The 20775-nt window shown below is 40.2% G+C and overlaps 1 protein-coding gene across 18 annotated transcripts in view; it reads left to right on the top strand.

Annotated features, from left to right (window-relative positions):
- Positions 1-15814, top strand: part of RIMS2 (regulating synaptic membrane exocytosis 2) — a gene marked incomplete at both ends in the record, with an annotated part of 475681 nt that extends 459867 nt beyond the window's left edge. For 17 of the 18 annotated variants that reach the window (XM_084260505.1, XM_084260502.1, XM_084260507.1 and 14 more), the window contains 5 exons: positions 11920-12061; positions 13342-13454; positions 14009-14110; positions 15026-15165; positions 15596-15814. In XM_084260505.1, coding sequence (XP_084116631.1) covers positions 11920-12061; positions 13342-13454; positions 14009-14110; positions 15026-15165; positions 15596-15814 — 716 coding nt within the window. Of the gene's footprint in view, positions 1-11883; positions 12062-13341; positions 13455-14008; positions 14111-15025; positions 15166-15595 lie in introns of all 18 variants that reach the window. The other variant, XM_084260493.1, reaches the window with a different exon arrangement.
- Positions 15815-20775: the final 4961 nt, after the last annotated feature.

The following is a 20775-nucleotide window of genomic DNA, read 5'->3' as shown; positions in this document are numbered from 1 at the left end:
ACACCATTCATAATCTGTATTTAAAATGCCTGCATATACATCTCTCACCTTCCACATCCAGGCTGAATTCAGTGGCAAATGTTTATCCCCATTCCCTGAAGTGTCTTCTTCAAAGCATCTTTCCCTTTTCCGATGGGAATGCCGAGGTGTGGTCCCTCGCCTTTTCCCTAGACCCTGCTCTGGAGCTGGTCCTTCCCATAGAAAAGAGGGAGCTGCTGCCTGGGGTGAAACGTGCTGTCCTTCAGTACCCTCATCTGTTCCCTGCCTTGAACAATGAAATGAACTGCAAAATTTTGCCAATAGACTGCAGGGTAGGCTTCAGAGGGCACTTTTAATCTTTTGATGAGCTAATAAACACTGTGGCTGAAAACACACATTTTTTTAAACACTGAAAATATAATGAATTATGCTAAACATGCTTAGACATTCTCTTAAGTGTTGGGTTTTTTCCTGTCATTCCAGAATAGCTCTTTTCAGTCCTGATTATTAGTTACAGTAATTGTGTTAATGCTGTGTGAAATCAGAGTATTTATTTGTTTTGTTCTGGTCTGTTTTCTTTACTTCTCTAGGAAACACTTAAGTTATTCCTCAGTTTAAAACTCTTCATTGCTTCAAAAAAATACGAAATATATACAAGTCAGTAGAGGAATATCTGTTAACTTAAGGGTTCTTGTAATGATTTATTAAGTTTGTGCTGGCAAGTTATTTAAAAGAGGTGTTAAAAGAATGTATACTGATTTTTTCACATGTCGTATTGATTTACATTATCTGAGCCTATTTAGATGTGGGCTGCACTACATGGATTGTATGTAATTCCAGTGGCTAAAATAGATCTAATAGTTGCCAAGAGTTTTTGTGGAGCTGAGTTTCTGCTCCCTGAGATTTCAGACATACCAGGTTGCAGACGGAGTGACAAGAATGACAGCTAAACTTTTCCCAAGGGCTCTCACTGCGATGAGAAAGGAAAAAAAATGGTATGGGTTTTTTTGATTGCAAGTCACCTCTGCACTCAAATTAGACTTTGTTGTCTTCTGAGTGCTTCTATGCAATTATATTTATGTACCACCAGTGTCCGTAAGTGGGTCTGGTACGTGCACTCCTATGCTCATGTACTTGATGCTCTTTAACAATTTAATCTGAAAAAGATAGATATTAAATCTACTTCATAAGTTATCTGTCTTCAAGATGTAGCTATTTCTGCCTATGATGCTTTTACATTCCCAACTCAGTCACATTTAACACAACTAGGAAGTCTGACCTGCTGTGGCATTTATTCCTGATACTCTGCTGAAGACTTTTGTTCTTTACCTGCTGAAATGAATTCGCAGATCCACCAGTATGTCTGTGGGTGTGAAAGAGTATGTGTACTGTCAAATTCATAAGCAAGTAAATAGTAAGGTAACTCAATGCAATGAATGATTTTAGAAGCTGTTTTTCAATTTGAGTGTCAGTTGACTGAAGGAGACTTCTCAATCCCTGGTGTCCAGTGTACTGAAGAAGCAGGCTGTGGAAAGGCTTAGTTTTCCAGTTGGTAGCTATGAACTTACCATGGGTAGGCCTGAACTGGCCATGGCTGCCCAGGTTTGCAGCATAGGGAACTGCTCTCCACTCTAGCATTTCCTACTTGCTGATCAGCTAGAGGACGCCTTCAAGTTTATTCACATTTTTCATTTTTAAAGGAGTTTATCACTCTTAGCTCTGTCTAGTAAAAGGTATTGAAAAATCTTTTTTTCATCATTAATTTATTTCTGGTGTGTGTGCATGTGCACACACAGAACTAACGTCATATGGTACCAAAGCAAATTACGTATGTTATCAGACATTTAAGATTATTAAAGGGTGCCTTTTCCAGTTTTTCTTAGATTCATTGATGATCAAGTGTACAGCCCACATTCTAAAGTGGGAATTGACATCAAATAATACTTGAAGCAAATTTAAATTATGTGGAAATTGTTGAAGAGATGTAGGAACAGAAGGCAAATCAGTACAGACCTGATTGCTCTCGAAGTATCCCAAGCCTCACATTTTGTCTGAAATCCTGTCTTTGTTGAAATTAAAGGAAATTTTGTCATTAAGCTCAAAGGACCGGGGGATTTCCAGCATAAATGTGTGTGACATCCTTTTAGATGTCTGTGTAGTCACAGTGCAAAATTTCATGCATGTAATATATTAAAAAGTAGTGGATGTGAATTTAGTAAACTTTCCTGTGGGCAACTGGAAAATGTGCTAGAGTAAGTGGATTCTTACATACAACTAGTTTACTGGACAAGAATTAGTTACTCAGCATGCACTGAGAAAAGGAGAGGCTCAGATCACTTGTGGTCACCAGAAAGCCTGTGTCTGTGTTCTCTGAGTGTGAATGTTAACTTGGGGCTTCCTTGAATTACACTGTGTGCACTGTTTGCTGTAATAAATCTGTGCTGCAGTTTCATTTTTACACTCTATTGACATTTACTTCTGATTTGCATTTACACTGAGGTGTTGATATAAACTGATAAGTAGCAGGTTGCCAGGAGCGCAGCTATGGAACTGCCAGTCACGGCAAGATCTGCACATAGAGCGATGCCCTCCAAAAGGGAGCATATTTCAATGTAATGTCTTCTTTTGCCAAAGTTTTTGGGTGGTAATGAAGCTATGTGATTCAAGGGGAAAGTCAAATACTTTGCAGGTGCTGAAGACAATTTGATGGATAATTTATGATAATTTAAGACATTAATTCAGAAAGAACTGGAAAGCATCTTGGTCTCCCAGTATGTTAGCAAAACAAAAGGCAATTAAAAAAAAAAAAGCCACAGAATGTTCTTCAGTCCAAGACAATCATGCCAAAAATAGCAAGAATTAGTTGTGTTCGCTGAGGGGAAGATACATTACGGTTTTGCATATTGATGTCTACTGAAAGAAGTGCCTGAGTGTTCCTGCTGGAGTTCAGCTGGAATAGAAGCACATTATATGCTCTTGTCACCTGACTGATAACCACCTGGGAAACTTGCTCATGGGGCTGTTGGGTCCCACACAGATAGCAGCAGAAGAGTTGCCACTGATGCTAGGGAGTGAAGGACCAGGATTTACTTAAGTGTATGATGAACTGCTCCATTTTAGCACTGTTGTTGGCTTTGGTGGCATTTCTCACTGATTAATCATGGCTTATTGGTAGAGCTGGAGTAAAGCTTGGCAGTTCCTGGATTCTGTTCCTGTGGTTAGGCCACCAGATCACACTGTCCCTCTGGAGGTCCCAGTAGACAATAACAAGCAGACAATAATTTAACCAGAAATAGAAAATGAGGGAAGTAATAACAATAAATTCATTAACACAGTAATTATTAAAGAGAATCCTGCACATGAAGTAGTTATGTTTTAAAATTATCCTCTTAAAAAGAATAAAGTAATAGTATGAGTGTCAGGCAATGAAGAAAATGAGAATAACTACATCTTCTTGGGGGAATTGGCCTACTTTTTGGCCTTGGTGGTAAAGATGACCTTGTTTACGGCGAACATTTGTATCCAGAGCCACGGTGGAATATGAAAGAAGGGTATATTGCCCTGTGGTAGAGTGTCCATTCTATAAGATGAAGATTTAAAGACCTTGGCTTGATTGATGCTAACACGCCAGAGACTGTCTGCTGCTTATCTCATGCAACAGTGGGGTGGCTCATCTTAGGGGATGCAAATCACTCTGAATGTGGAATGATAATAATTCCATATGGAATCTGGATGACATTTAATTTTATGATGGATACTTTTTACATTTGCTGCTAGGGCACTGTTCAGGGGCTGAGCTGAGTCAGGCTGTCTGTCGGTGCCGTGGGGCTGGGTCTCTCCCACCTCGGCAGCTCCTCCGGCTGACTCCAGGGTGGAGGCAGTACAGAAGTCATTTCCAGCAATTTGCATCTCTGTTTCTCCAGTCCCAAGTGTTTTTATCAATTACACTCAGGTACTATACTGATGAAGTAGATGTAGATGCCAAGATGGATAAAACCTTTTTATAAAAGGAGCGTAGAAAAAGCTCTACTGTTGCTGGCAAAGTAAGGAGTGTGCCAAACAGAGCACATGTATTCTGGGAAACAGCTCGAAAACCAACAGAAAAGTAGAAGACACTGCAGAAGGCTTGACATTCAGAGTGTAGCATACTTCAACCTGACTATATGACAGAAATGCCCAACGGGATTTTAAAGCTTTATTTCTCTTACATTTGTTGTATTTGTCCTCTGAGCTGCTAGTTAGACTGCAGCATGTACCTGAATAGCTAACAGCTAGCAGAGGTATGGCCATAACAAGAGCAGTGAGGCTATGGCATATGGTGGGCTTCATCTCTGGTGGTACCTACATAAACCTCAAAAAAATTGTCTCACTTATGTCTACATGCTATAATTGACATTTTTCAATGGCAAAGTCAGCTGGGTAGTCAGAGCAGTGGCATGCTGTGTTGCTGTTGTCTCAGTTGGAGAGGTAAATGTTTAACAGCAGTACTTTGAAAATGGGTCAATACAGTGTGAAATTTGCTCTGAGTTTTGTGAACTGTGGTTATTTAAATAATGATATTTGCATAGTACCATTACTCATCTTAGACAAAGCTAGGGGGAAGAACTGTTTCTAATTTGTGTAATCTCAGTGGCCATCCAACTACTTGGCACCACCTATCTCATTAAGCCCTAATAGAGGGTGTTGAATTGTTTCCACACACTTGCTACTTCATTCAGAAATGCTGCACAGATCCATCTGATAGTGAGTGTAATGACCCTAGCTATAGGTTGGGTTAAAGCTTGGTGCTACTGTCATTGTTGTGTGTTCAGAAAGTATGTTTCAATTTATATAATACAAAAAAATAGCAGCGAATTCTAACCTTCTCAACATGCACACTCTTCGCTGCTAAAGACGTTTTTATCTGTTGTTGGCACCACATGAAATAATTGTTAATAATAAGTGCGTAAGTACATCCAGAAAATTGTATGTAAGTATAAACATAAAAGCATCATTACTCAAAACTGCAGTGGTGGTTTCTGTTTACTTAAGATGGTCACCCTTAGTAATTGGCAAAATCAAAGACTGGGTTTAAAGGCTTTGTGTGGTGTAGATGTGCACCTATTTAGTGATTCCTTATGTAAATGGTATATAAAAATAGATCGTAATTCCACAAAATTGCTTGCTCTATTTTTTTCAGGATTTTAATAGCTTGGGGATGAGGCTGATTTCCCACTGCTTTGCACTTTTTGTAGATTGCTGTACAGTGTGTACAGAGTGGATAGAAAACGCTGCCATTCGGTTTTCACACACAGACACAGAATAGGCACAAAGTTGGACCTATTGCGTTTGAACTGTAAGAACATCTGTCTGCAGGAGCGTAACTGGTCTACCTGAGGGCTCCTGAAAAACTTCATTCAGGTCTTGCAGCACGTGGGACATACAGCTGTGGGCTGCAAAGCCAAATGCCTCGTCACTGTTGTATCTCTGTGCTCAGTTCTGCAGCAATTGAGCAAGGCTTTTGGCAGGTGCATCCTCTGACCACACTTAGGAAAGCAGCGGTTTTATCAGCAACAGAAACAGAGTCCTGCAGAGGGGCTGGCAAGGCCTGGGTGGCTGTGTGCTGTGGTGTTCCCAACCCACACCTCCCTGGTGGGACTTGTGCATTTCTAAATACAAGAAATAAGGATAACATATTAATTCTGCATTTAATGTCTGCTGGGTTTATACTTCATCAGAACATTTTTTTTTTTTTAATTCCATTGTGCAACAGGGTTTTTTCCAAGTTAGATTCAAACCTTTATGGAACTCCACCTAGACTGGCTGGCCAAGAGGTAGTGTACTAGCTCAGTGTATCTCGGTACAGCTGTATGGCTCAGTGTATCATACAGTAATTAGGGTTGGAAGGGACCTTAAAGTTCATCAAGTTCCAACCCCCCCGCCATTGCCTCACTAGACCAGGCTGCTCAAGGCCCCATCTTGCAGGAATTCAAAGTAAACATTCCATCTTGGTCCTGCAGTCAAACATTTGAAAAATATAGTGTAGACAGACATACTAATTTCCTGATCTCTCTTGGGCCAAATAGGTGATTAAAAGATAGAAACCACAGTTTATTTTCTTACTGTGTGTTACAATCAAGAATTGTAATCAACATCTGTAAAACAAATTGTCCAACCAGAAGTCTGCATAGCCAGTTTGTTCATAGACAGAGGACTGGAAATCACATCAGTGCTAACACCTCCCATCCAGATAGGTGTGGTTAATTAGTTTGGTTTTCCTGGAATGGCTCCCAGTCTGTTACCAGAGATAAATTTTTTATCAAGACAATGGCCTAGCAGCAAACCTCTCTGCAGTGGTTCTATATATGCTTAATTGGGATTTCCAGTGGTCACACAGGTGGGAGACAGCTGTTTGTTCTTCCTATATGCAGTATGTCTGATAATGGTTCTGAATAATAATACAGGGGATATAGGAGCTTTTGGTACATTAAGTATCACATTGTGTGTGGAAAACCAGCCCTTGTTAACAACTTAAGCTTGTAAAAATGTTTCAAAAACTTCTGTGATCACAAATGTTGAAGAGCTTAAACTGATGGATGCCCCATGGAGACCAAAGTGGTGCTCTTACAAATTTGCTGAAGGGTCAGTTAAGACTGAAGAATGGACTTCGGCACAGCAGTGAAAATAAAGCACCAGAATACAAGTACTTTAAACACATTAAAAAGTGAAAGAGAAAAAGGAGCAGGTGCCTGCCTTCTACCACAGCGTTGCTTAGGAGCAGCATGGGGTAAACTGACTTCACATCATGTGGCCATAATAAGATGAGGGTCTTTTTCAGATAGAAGAGTACAACCAGTCTTGCCATGAAAGGGAAATGAAATGCAGACAAAGGATGCTGCAGTCTGTTTGGTGAGGTGAGGAGCGCAGAGAGGAAACACCTCAACACACCTGAGCGTGTTCCTGAAGCTGCAGCTCCTCTGTACTCAGTCCAAGTCTTACCAAGAGATCGTGTACCACCTAGGGACTGTCACAGCCAGCCAGCCTCTGCCTGTGAGGACACTGGTGTCCTCACTCAGGGCTCTGTGCCTGCTGGAGAGCAGTTGTTGGAAGATCTTGCTGAGACTTCTTGCTCTCCCCAGTGGAGGCAGATTTCATCTGGCTAGATCCCAGATTGTGGAAGGTAATCTGTTGCATTTCTGCCGTTTTCAACTAGTCCTCATCCGATATTAGAGATTGTATCAGTAGTTTTGCACCCCTAATTTTCAAGTGATTTGCACTGCAACTTGTGGGAACAAATAATTCCATGTGTAATGTAGAAAATGTGGCCTGTGGAGTCTATTTGCAGTAACCATATTAGTTAAATTACCAGCATGATTAACTGTAAGAATGAGTGTGCTTTCATAAATGCCAAAGCAATTATTTCTGGTAATTTATTCCATTCCTTACAATATGGCTGCTAGAATCTGAACTGGTGTTCTTCAGATACTGTATTCCATATTTTCTGGTGGGAACTTGAGCAAAATTTCTTCCTTCCAGGGGAATTAGCTTATACTAATTTGGAGAACATTCTCAATGTTCTTTATTAGAGTTTAGCAATTTGTAAGTAAAATGATTTTCAGTTTAGGTGGTCAGTGGCATACTTAGCAACAAAGTATGCCACTAGGCTCTCTTGTTTCTGCATCCTTTCATTTCGTAGGATTTAAAAACAACATGCATGAGATGGGTCTATATGTATAAACACTTATTGACTCTCTACTCTGCACTCGTGAGGCCCCATCTGGAGTACTGTGTCCAGCTCTGGGGCCCCCAATACAAGAAGGATGTGGAACTGTTGGAGAGAGTTCAGAGGAGGCCACGAAGATGATTAGAGGGCTGGACCACCTGCCCTATGAAGAGAGGCTGAGGGAGCTGGGCTTGTTCAGCCTGGAGAGGAGAAGGCTGCGGGGGGACCTCATTGCAGCCTTCCAGTACCTGAAGGGAGCATACAAATAGGAGGAGAATCAACTTTTTAAAAGGGTAGACACTGGCAGGACAAGGGGGAATGGATTAAAACTAAAGGAAGGAAGGTTTAGACTAGATATTAGGGGGAAGTTTTTTACAGAGAGAGTGGTGAAAGGCTGGAACAGGCTGCCCAGAGAGGTGGTGGATGCCCCACCCCTGGAGGTGTTCAAGGCCAGGTTGGATGGGGCCCTGGGCAACCTTGTGTAGATCCAGGCTGGAGGTTGGTGTCCCTGCCTGTGGCAGGGTGGTTGGAGCTCTATGATCCTTGGAGTCCCTTCCAACCCATGCCATTCTATGATTCTATGATTATAAAACCAGCCCTTACTTTTACAGTCACACCGGTTAACGTCTTTACTTCTGTGTTAGTTCTCAAGTTATTCATCTAAATAGATATTAGCATCACTTCAATTGGTCTCATTCAACTGTGTTTTTGTTTTCACAAATATTTTTGGGAAATCATCTGTCTTAAGAGAAAAAGAACAACTTTAAAACATATTGTTGGCTTGTTCCTTTTGGGCTGGGTCCAGCACAGAATTCAGCCGCACAAGTAGTTGAATCGGAACTGAGAGGGTTTTAATTTCTAGGCAGGGATAAGGGAAAACAATTTGGATTTACTGGAGTAGTAAGACCTTCAACTGGACCTTGCACAAGCTATAGCTTGGAAGTATGACACCAAAGGTTGTTTCTTTGAGTTGGGCAACAACTTTGCATTTTCATTGCCACTTGCAACCTCTTAAGTAATCCTTAAAATTGCTTCAGTAATGCTGAATTTATCAAACACAAAATATAGATTATATAAATTCTGTCTTTGCTTTTCAGTTGTTTGAGGAATTGTGGGATTATGTTTTATGTGTTATGTTTTTCCAGGGACTGATGTATTGCTAAGATTGTGGGCAATCGAGCGTAGATATTTCTCATGTATATTATTATATATTAGTTTAGCCAAGCTTAATCTGAAAGAATATCCATCTCTAAAGCAGTGGCTCAGGAGTCATGTCAGTGAACTGGGGCTTTTTCTGACTTCTATTCCAAATTGCCATTTTGCTGTTAAATCTTCAATTCTTATTTCAAGAAACATCAACATCATGATTAGAAGCTTTATTGCTGAAAGGTCAGTTCTTTCTCTTTTGGGACCGTCAGGGAGCTCTGCCTGTTCCTGTTAAGAACAAGAAAATACTTATTTACATAGTCTCCTTTTAGCCCTCCTGAAATTAAGTGTTAAGGTCGTCAAAATAATTACTGTTTACTACCCACACTTACACAAAAGTTGGATGTCCTGTGCATGCCTAACTTTCATGCTGTATCAAAGTTGTATCATATCAGCTGTCAACCTGTCTTCATGTGACCCCGATTTCAGTTGAAATAAATTCAAGAAAGTAAAACTGCTCAAAAATACAATTAAGAGGGATGCTAAGAACAGCTGGTGAAACACACGTGCTTCTGTGAAGACCTGAGTAGCAATTGCACCATTTTCCCCTTGATTCCTCAGTAAATCAATGTGCAAAAGTTGTGCTGATTTTTTGTGTGAATGCCCTGCTAAAGGCACAATTCTAATTCAGAAAAAACTCCTGTCTTACTGATTACTAAAAGTTACTAGACACTCCTTTAAATATCACATATTCAAACTTATATTTATCCCAAACCCCAAAACTTTGAAAAATATGAAAAGATTGGAGAATCATACAGGATGGAAATGTTCTGTTAGATCTGCATAAGAGAATTCCTGTTTGCAACAGTGAACCGAGAAGGAGCATCATTCTGTAAGGCTGAAAAAAAATTAGGGCTTGCTAATCAAAGTTGCTCATAAAACGGACGAGTATTATCCTGTGACAGTAGTTTGATGAAAAGAGCATGGGGCTTCAGGAGTTGTGTGCCTTTTCATATGGAACTATGACACACTATGTGCCTTTTCTACATAGCTCTTGCTTTCTTTTTTCCTGGCAGTTTTCTGGGAATATTTCTTTCATGTGAGTGATTGGATTTTAGAACAACTCTAGACCTGTGTTGGAAGTCATCTGCCAGCATTCATTAGTTTAATATAAATAATAACACCAGCAGACACTTGAAACAGCATAACCCAATAGAAATGAAATCATTGACTTCTGCCCTTCATTTTTCATAACTCAGGTTAGCCTTGTATCTGTTTTATTTGTATCTATTGTACCAGATGTTGATGGGCGTTTTCAGAAGTAGTTTTGACATAGTAAAAAATTTATTTCACGCTGTTAGATACTAAATTCATGTGGGCAGCTGAAGTTCTAGGGCAAAATTCTTACACTTATTTTTTTATATACTCATTAAAAGTTATGGTATTAAAGAGCGCATAGAAGGCTTATATTAAGCAATATAATTTGAATCATTCGTGATAGTGCTATAGAAACATCTCACTACTGCTAAATATTGCAATGTTACCAAATCATTCTTGACAAAGGGCCAGTATGTTCTCAAGTTGGTTTGGATATCTATTTCCCACTCCACTAAAATTCCTGTGTTCTCTATCTGACCTGATATTCCCCCTGACTAGAGGGCCTGGGGTATGGTCCTGGGAGTCATCAACCCACACTGCAGCCTGTAAAACAGCGGGACACTGAGGAGGGACATTGAAATCAACATCCTTCTCCTATTCCCTGTCAAGGGTGCCAGTCCCTGTGCTCACACGTCTTCCTTGGGGTGTGAGGGTCCTTATTCCAGGACAAGCTCCTCCCTTGGTCATTTCCCTTCTCAAACCCCTAGAGTTTCACCAACCACACGGGTCCAGTAGTTCTGCCAGCTGGTGTGGGATGAGCCAGAGATGGTGAAAGGGCAGCAGAGGCTACAGACCACTGCAGGAGAGGGCAAGTCCTTAGATATCCTAGAATCTTGGATATTACTCTACCCTCCTTGTATCAATATTAAGGAATTCTGGTATCATTTGGAGTCGTGTACATTTAGAGGTATTTCTCTTTTATATTATCAAGATATCGCACATGGCTGTGCTGAAATAGGGGTTTTATCCAATGAACAGATAAAAGAACTTGGAATGCAGAATGCCCTATACCATTGCAGGGAGCAGCATTTAAAAGCAGAAATGACATGGAGTCACTGTCTCATTCATGGAAAAAAAAAATGAGGCCTCATTCCTGCTCAGTAGTTTGTTTATTTTTTTTGGTGGCACTTTCATTATGTCTTCTAACTGAGGTCTTGATAAAAATTCCTGAACTAAAATGCTACTGTATTAAGTTTTAAGCACTTCTTCCATTGTCTGATACCCAGGTATCTGTCACTGCTACTTTTACAACTGAATCAAACTAGGCAAGAAGGTACAGAGGTGGCAATAAAGTTTCACGTTATTCATAAATCAATACTGTATTTTTTAGATGCTGAGTTAAAGCAGTGAGTGAAAGAAGAAGAGTGTGAACGGAGAACAAGGAGTGGGAAGGGTTCTTGATTTGTTGTTTACTGTCCTCACTAATGGATATCTAACTTGATTTAGCAGATAATGGCCAAATGTTTTTAAATCAATAATTCATCTGAATTAGAATATTCCTCAGACACTGCAGGTTTTGACATACTGGTAACATGTTAATTGAATTCCTCGGAGGGATGTATTCATCCAGAGAAAACATATTTCCTAGGAGGGATGTATTCATCCAGAGAAAACGTATTTTAAACACACTAGACTATGGATGCCGTAAATCTGGTTAACTCCGTGGGCAGACTTGTGTTTTGCGTATGCTGTCTGCCCTTGGAAAGCTGGTGGTGACAGAACTATGGTCCTGCAGAAGAGATTGATGCTGCTGCTTGCCTATTATTAAAGAAATCCAATTATTTTAAAATGGACGCTTTGGTACAAGCCATTAGTTTCTGGCTTCTGCTCTCCCTGCCACGTGCAGTGGCGGTGTGCTGCCCGCAGCCGTGCCCCACTGGGCCACCCGTCTGCGACAGCGTGGTGCGACGAGACCTTCTCTTTTGTCTCCACAGAAGCAGGGGGCAAGAAGCTGCGGAGCACCGTCCAGAGGAGCACTGAGACAGGGCTGGCTGTGGAGATGAGGAACTGGATGACCCGTCAGGCCAGCCGGGAGTCGACAGATGGGAGCATGAACAGCTATAGCTCCGAGGGAAAGTAAGCAGCAGCTTTAACAGTTGTTATCTGATGTTTCGCCATGGCATTGGTAGTGAGGCAAAAGCACGGCGAGCGCTATAGGCCCTGTTCGATCAGAATTCCTTCACAAGCTAGTGACATTGATGGACAAAGCCTAAGTCTTCCCCTGTGACCAAAAGAGTCTCCCATTGCTGGTGCAGGAAGGATGAGGATCATTTCTGTCATGCCATGAGAAAGGTACCTGGTGGGTGAGAGCATCAGCATGCAGTGTGGCTGGAGGAAAAGCAGGCACAGTGCACTGGGTAAAACAGTTCTCTTCTGAAAACTCCTTTTGCAGGGCAAAGGATTTCCAGAGCATTTCCAGGTGTCATTCATTGGGCTCAAGAGTTTTCAAAGTTTCTGCTAAATTCATCCCAAAGAAATGATCTGGGCAGAAGTATGAGACAGTGATGTATCATGCTTTTCATAAAAGCCCAGTTTAAAGACTTCTGAGGGCTACGTCCAAGACATTGCCCAGAAAAATCTTATTGTGGATAGATTTATTAGCGGTATTCAGAGCACTGGATGATACACCTGTACTGGATAATAGATCTTACATGTCCAAGTTGATGCACTATATGCACTTGAGATGGACATTTATTTATGGTTGGTCATTACAAATCTCATTAGCTCGTGTTGCCTTGTAAAGGGTCACAGATAATTCATGGCAAGGATTTGAATTTTAAGTTACTTTGGTCATTTGCCACAATGGATTTCAGTTCTGTTATTGAATAGATGTCTTTCTCAAAAACATTTTAAACAAAATGTTTATAATGCTGAAGCTGATCTTAAAAGGTGATTTAAAAAATAGTGAGCAGCCTAATGTAATAATTTCACTGGACACATTTTACATTCAGCCATTAAGTTCACTTTGACTGAGAAACGTGAGCAATTTTACTTTCATGTAACTAAGTTACTGGTAAGGGTCTGTGTCTTACTGAACTGCTGTGGTATGAATGCTACAGTAATTAACAGTGGTCTTTAATATATTGGGAAAAGAGCATGATGGAAATATATCACTGTGGAAATCAGATTTAGTGAGGATTCATGCTTCCCTCACCTGTTTGTATAAATGCTGGAGGCTGAATCACTGCTTGTTGAACACCGAAGGTTTGAAAATCACAGTAACTGATTTGTAACCTTCTCAGCGTAAATAAGGTCCTTGTTAACAGTAGTTCCAAAACCATACATGCTAAACAGAAAACATCTAGAAAACAAAAAAAGGGAAAATTCAAGTGCATTTTTTTTTCATTCCTTTTTAGTTTAATTTTCCCTGGTGTGAGGTTGGCTGCAGACAGCCAGTTCAGTGATTTTCTGGATGGACTTGGTCCTGCCCAGCTTGTAGGACGACAGACTTTGGCAACACCATCGATGGGTAAGCATTTATGTCCTATACATATGCTATAATCTACTGAGTCTGGTAATTAGAACACAGAAATTATCTAGATTCTGAGTCTTTAAATATGGATTTCCCATGCGGTTTTGAATAACTCAGTTAAGACCAAAACTATAACCTCATTCTGACTGTGCTTGCAGACCTTTTTATATTCACAAGCTGTCTTTCATACCTTGTCTTAAATGAGAGGCATGGCGAAGAGATTTCAAGCAATTTTACAGAGCTGCTTTGTACTAATCCCTTTGCTGCTTTTTAAAATTTGAAATTCTTAAGACAAAAAAAATAATTTGAAGTGATAGGAGCATGGGAAATGGGAGACAAAATATTGTAGGGTTTTTAATTCTTTGCTAATGTAAATAGCAGTGAAGAGGACAAGTACTAAATTCTTTAGTAGAGTTAAAATCTGGATCATATTTCTTGGTGGAGTGCAGATGATGCAAGTCATCATGTATTCATCCTAGAAATTCCCGTAGCTTTTCATATAGTTAGTTATTTCTGAATTAACAACTCTAGGATTTCTTTTTGTTATCTAGGAGATATCCAGGTAGGAATGATGGACAAGAAAGGACAACTGGAAGTAGAAATAATCCGAGCCCGTGGCCTTGTTGTAAAACCAGGTTCAAAGACACTGCCAGGTAAGGAAGAAAAATCTTAGCAACAAGAATGGAGTTCTACAAAAAAAAAAAAAAAAAATCCCATAAAGCCCCAACTTTTAAGGCTTTACTGCTCAACTTAGGTAAACTCAGAAAATTCTCATATCAGTGATTGCAGTATTGTACACTGAAATGCATAATGCATCGAAATGGTATACAAAAATCAGCCCTACTTCAGGAGGAAAACAAAAAAAATGGGCTGGTGTCCAGGCTACCAGAAGACAGAAGAGTATTTCAGTAATAGCAAATACATCCTTGGTTATGGGGTAGAAAAGAAGGTATATACTGAAGATATGATAAAGGAGTCTTAGGGTTGAAGGGGAAATAATAGGTGCCTACTGGAAAAGTAGACCAGTATTTGACACTTACTTCTTATTTTATAATCTGATGTCCTATAACACCATGTGAAAAGGACAATATAATGGTATTTTTAGCAAGTTCTTCTGTCAAAATAGAAATTGTGTCAGTCTTTTCCTCACTGATTTTCACCTTGTAGATGATTTTTAATTATTAACAATTTGGAGCATTGATCCAAATCTCACCAAAGTCAATGCAAGTCATTCATTTACTTAACAGGCCTATTTTGCATACTGTACAGTATAGGGATATTATATATAGAAATACCTTATTTTTCCAGGTCAAAATCTGAATTATTTCATGGCAAAAGAGGCATATAAAAAGAAGTGAAGAAAAAATTATACCAGGGACAAAAGTAAAGAAAATGCATGGATGCTTTGCATGTGAATAAATGTTAGTATTACTTGTAGACATTTTTTCATATAAATTACATATCCAGTAAAGAGCTGGTTTTATCATATGGCAATAGAACAGTGCATCTGTTATATAAAAGCCAGGACAGCTTCTTTACTTACCATTCTTTATTTTCTTTCTGCTAAGCACCATATGTAAAGGTGTATCTATTAGAAAACGGAGTCTGCATAGCCAAAAAGAAAACAAAGGTAGCAAGAAAAACGCTGGAACCACTTTATCAGCAACTTCTATCATTCGAAGAAAGTCCCCAAGGAAAAGTTTTACAGGTAACTTGCATCAATATCCTTCTGAATCTCACATCACCTGTACAGTTTTCACTGAATGAGTTTCAAACTTCTTTTCATGCTTCATTTGGCATGAAATGTTCAAATAGTTGTTGAGCAAATAAATACTTCAGTGATAACTGTTGATGCAAGTAGAAAGCGCTGAGCAAAAATTAAGTCACAGATTATTTTGCTTCTACTGTATGTACGGGCTCCTTCTCTCACTGGGCTTTCTTCAGCATCACAGATACCTGCTGTTACTGCCCAGGTCATTGCTGTCACTGCATCGTGATTAGTACACACAGAACTAATCTATGTCAGCAGTCAATTATTTCATTCCTTGCTATAATTAAATAAGCAGAGACATGCAACAGATCAGACAGAAGCTCTCATCAATTTTCTAAAGTTTTTCTCTTATTTTCTTTGCCAACAGATAATTGTTTGGGGAGACTATGGACGTATGGATCACAAATCCTTTATGGGAGTGGCACAGATACTTTTAGATGAACTGGACCTGTCCAACATGGTGATTGGGTGGTTCAAACTCTTCCCTCCTTCTTCTCTAGTAGACCCAACTTTAGCTCCTCTCACTAGAAGAGCTTCCCAATCATCTCTTGAAAGTTCAACAGGACCTTCGTATGCTCGCTCATAGCAGCTGTGAAACTGTTGTCATAGCAACCAGCGTTACAAAAAAAATCAAATTACAGGTCGCAAACCCTGGTAACACTGCATGCTTAATGTTGTGTCTTCTGAGCCTGTTTCTAGGGCTGCAACGCGATCCTGTGTTCTCAAGGAAGTTGCACACATTGTGCCCTACAGAAGGCCCTCAGGTGAAGGACTGAAGTCATGAAGAACTGATAGGTTTGGAGTTCAGGGACACTCAGTTTTGGTCCAATCTGAAGCCATGGACTAAACTAAAAGAATCAATCTGTTTCATGCAACAAAAGTCCTTTTCAATGGCATATCTGTTTTGTTGCTCCCGTTTCTTTATTTATGTGCCCTCCCCTCTGAAAGCTTGGTTATGCCACAGAAATGGAGTTACCCTCCCCTGAAGCCATGTTACAAGCCGGTGGATTAGCAGACATGGGAAGAAAAGAAGAATGTAAGGATGCTGGGAAAGTCAACTGTCACTTGAAACAGTTGCGTGAGATCTGAAAACTCTTCGTACTGTAAAGGTTCAAGTGTCGGGCTTCATACCTCCAGCTATAGATGCAGTGAAACCCCAGATGTGATGGACTCTCTGAAAAATAAAATTCTGTGGATATACTGTACTGTATGAAATTAAAGAAACTTTTTTGCATGGACACAGATTTAGCTGAACACTTAAATTATTTTCTTGGGGCTGCAACTTGCAAAAAAAAAAAAAAGAATAAATCAGCCATTTTCAACAATTTATATTATTTTTAAAATAAATTTCACTAGTGCATGGTTTTAAAGGGAAGAGAATGCAACAGGGTGATACAAAGACACACCACGTTCATCATTCTTTAAACCAGTCATGGTCTGTATTTTTGCAGACGTATATTAAAAATAAAAAAATAATTTCTAGCAAATATTTAAAATTCTGTTTATGTGACAAGAAATAAGTGTAATATATTAAATTTATTTAAATGTAAAAGGTACAAGCCTTGTAAAGTTCAACATAATGTGCAAATTGTACACTTATTTTACCACCTTGTTTCTCTATCTGTCCTCCCAGTCCCCCTTCTTCCTTTTGCTCTTGTCCCCCCCCTCTACCTCCCAAGATGATCATCATACTCCAAAATGGCTACCTTTTGACTTACTACTCTCTGACGCCCCATATTTGGTTCAGGGTTGCAGGTTGTTCTGCATTTCTGAATTATTTGAGAAAAATATTGTTTAAGAACCTAATTTTTTTTTTAAGCATGTTGAAAAGGATTTTGCAACATGGCTTGGGAGTACATTAATGTAATTCAGCATGTATTTGATAAAGAAGATATTTGAACTTTTTGCAATTTATTGTACAGTGCATGGTAACTTATTTTCATTTTTTTCTCACCTTCAAATTGAATTCTACAGCAAAATACTGGAATCATGTGGCCATTGTAAGATGTCTTCAATAAATTTGTTTTCAGCACCAGCATCTTTCATTCAAAGGTTGAACTATCATTTCTTAAAGGTTTTTGGAAAGAGGAAAAATTAAGTACCTGGTTGATTTTTAGGAAACAAATTTAAATGCTTTTATTTGCACTGAACCAAATTAATTGCTACATTTTTGAGATTGCAAAAGCAACAAAGGTTACCAATTCACACGGTTCTTCTGCTGTAAAGTTCAATTTTCATAAATTACATTTGCATTGCGAAAGACATAATTAGGTAACATCAGTCTGGGAAATACCAGTCTTTGGTTGGTAAAATAGCCTTAAAGAAAGCCTGACCTGTACCACTCTGAGAGCTGTTTGACACCATTGCCAGAGCCCTCACTGCAGCCAATGGATCCTCAAACCCTGTTTTTTTGTAGCAGACAGGAACTACCGTTGGGTGGTGCTGCGAGTTCGAGCTTCTCATTAAATCACGTTATTTAAAGGGAATGTAACAATGGCTAACATTTAATAACAAAAATATCCTTTTTTCTGGGTCTTTGTATGCCTTTAATACCTATTTAAGGTTTAATACTGAAACCTTGCAATAATTTTTGAAATATACATTGCATTTACCTTTAAGGCCACACAGAATTACTCTGATTTTATTTGAAAATCTATTGAAGTTTCCCATTAAGAAATTGTACATGCCTCATAGGAGGGCAAAAGTAATAACAGTATCACTTAAAATGCCTTTTACTTTGTGCAATATCATATAAATCGAGATTGTGTCTTGTCTTCAGAGTTTATATAATGGATTATCGTTAAGTTAATGGACAGACTGGTAAAATTATATTTATGGAAATAATTTAGACACCTGTCTACCAGCAGCAAATAAATGCTACTAACACGCAGTCTACAATATCCCCTAGGATATTAAAACAAAAATACATAACCGTTCTCCTGATACTGTGAGACGTGCTCACGCGTTCTTGTATGCATAGTCCTCTATAAATTATTTCAAATTTTCAAATCAAGGACATGACGCATGGAAGGTTTGTACATACTTGTCATTATGCAGTATTTATTTAAAAAAAAATTAATGTATTTTTTTTAATTTTCACACGTCTGCAACTCTACTTATGGTTTAGTCATGTAAATAGCACTATTCCAGTGATCACTGCTGTCTTGTACATAGTCCGTTTTAAAAAATTAAAAGGACGTTGGGAAGAAAAAACAAACAAAACAAAAGGGCAGATTAGGCCTGTAATGAACACCAACTAATGTAAATCAAATTCATTCTGGTGATGGTATTTAACACTTTAAATAAAACATTTTCTTTACAGAACTTGTGTGCAGCGCTCTGTTGCTTTTCTCTGCGATGGTCAGCAGCATCCTTCAGTGGAGGCTGTGGCAAACTGCACATGCGACTGAAGAAGGAGGAGGCTTTTCTTCTTGTAACTGGGCTGCAAATGAAATGCCGTTTTTAAGATCACACATTCGCCATCAGAGGTTTCTCACACCATGTGCACACACAGCCCAGGGTAGCGGTGGGAAGCTGGCTCTGCTCGTCCCCCCACCGCTATCCAGCAACACTCCGGCTCTCACATGCAGAAATAGGTGCACAGTCCAGGCTTGGAGCTGGCCTTCAGCTGCCAACCCCAGGTGCAAGGATGTGCTCCAACTCGGATACTACCAGTATACTAAATGAGAAGTGCTACCGCTGGCTGGTGTGGAGCAGTTGTGCCATCAGGTTAAACTTCCAGCATTGGAAACTGCAGCCACAGGCAATCAAGGTGGCTGTTGGGGATGGTTGTGGATTGAGCTTCTGTCCTGCTCCCAGGTGTGTGAGGAAGGTAGTGCCCGGCCTTTCCGAAGCAATGCCAGTTGTGTCCCTGCCCAGGTACGGTTTCTGCCACCGCTCAATTCACTGGGAAGGCTGTGTAGCCTTAGATTTTTAGCTGCTGGAGCATATTAAACAGGTTGGACTGTAAAAAGAGTAAGTTTGTAATGTTCCACCCTGTCCTTAGGCACCACCTACTATTAGCTGCCTTCTTTAGGCATAGAGTACTCAGCCAACCATGGTGGCTGCCAGGGCTCATGCTGGGAGCAGGCAGTGGTCCAACACCTCTATGGCTATGTCACAAGGGTGGAGATGGCGATGGAGACGTTGGGAATGGAGGCTTCTCTCTCTACCTGACACCTCAGAGGCAGCATTGGGCAGTGGTGACTGAGTAAAGGAGCATGGCCACTAAGTCAGGTGGCACTGACACCAACTGTGCCCTGGAAATTTACTGAAGACTTGAGAGGCTGCCTACCAGTTTGCACAGCAAAATGCATGTGTTTGATCCCAGATACAAGACAAAAGAAAAGTACAGCAGTGCTGTCGTGAGGCAAAACCAAGTGTATTTTAGACAAAGCACTGGTGGGAACTGTGAGGAAGGAAACTCTGTTTGTTGTACTGCATATGAAAGTGGGGTGCATGGGGAGCAGACCCAAATTCCTGGCATGTTCAACTACTAACAGCCCAGCAGCTTCATCTTCACCTCAGCCAACATTGACATCTCTTTTGCAAGGGTGACAGGGCAGGTGGGTACCTGGGTCAGAGCTGGGCTGCAACAGCGAGTGAGGTTGCCCCGTGCACTGGAGCAAATCACCTCCAGCTCTGTGGTAGCATGGGCAGCAGGGCAGCAAACTTACATCCTCCCACGCTGACCATGCTGGAGTTCATCTGCCTTCTCTAGAAATAAACACAGTTACACTTGGCAAATCCTCGAGAAGGAACGTGGATGCAGCTGTACAGGACAAAAAAAAGCCACAATGTACTACTGTTGTAAAGAGTCTTTTTCTTCTTTGAGACTGTTCCCCAAGATTGATTGCTGCTTTCCCTCACCATCACAGGCTTAACCAACACACTTCCACTTAATTTCAAGCAAAAAAACCTCTGCAGGTCATTTTAATCTTACTGTTCCTGTTCCACTCATGGCTGCTGAGCATCGGTCGATCCATGCTGTTCCTTGGCGCAGTGTCTGTGCCAATAAAAAGTGCAGTAAAACACTATGTTGCTCTAATTGCGGGGCTCTTCTGCTTCCATGCCTTTACTGCATGTCTTCAAGGCTTAAGTAGTGAGATGATCTTGCCATGATGAGGATGAGCGTGGGGCCAGTGTGTGCTAACCAGTTCCTTTACCAAATTTCCACCACTGCGGTCCCATAGTCTCCTGTTACTATCAAACAGCCATTCACAATTGTATGACTAATTAAACTATGAATTTTTTTATATAGAAGGTTTAATCTGACATAAAAGTTAACAAAGCATTAGATTTCAGAACTTCCTCATAGGTAATGCTGTGGTGGAGTCTAGAGTAGCTCATATTTGTTTCCTTAGCTCATACCACTGTGCAATTCTCACCTCCCTGTCACCCAAGCAGCAGACAGCAGACCCCAGAGCTGTACAATTTATAACAATCTGCCAGCTGTGACTACCCTCTCTGTCCCTTCCTTGGTAAGTATTTACAGTGAGCCTTTGCTGGGAGCAAGCTAGGTGAGAAAGAAGATGCACGTTTTCCTGG

This window comes from Gallinula chloropus, assembly GCF_964237585.1.
Source record: "Gallinula chloropus genome assembly, chromosome: 2".
Classification (NCBI taxonomy): Eukaryota; Metazoa; Chordata; class Aves; order Gruiformes; family Rallidae; genus Gallinula; species Gallinula chloropus.
The sequence above is the reverse complement of the archived record's forward strand: the minus strand, read 5'-3'. Positions and strand labels throughout refer to the sequence as shown.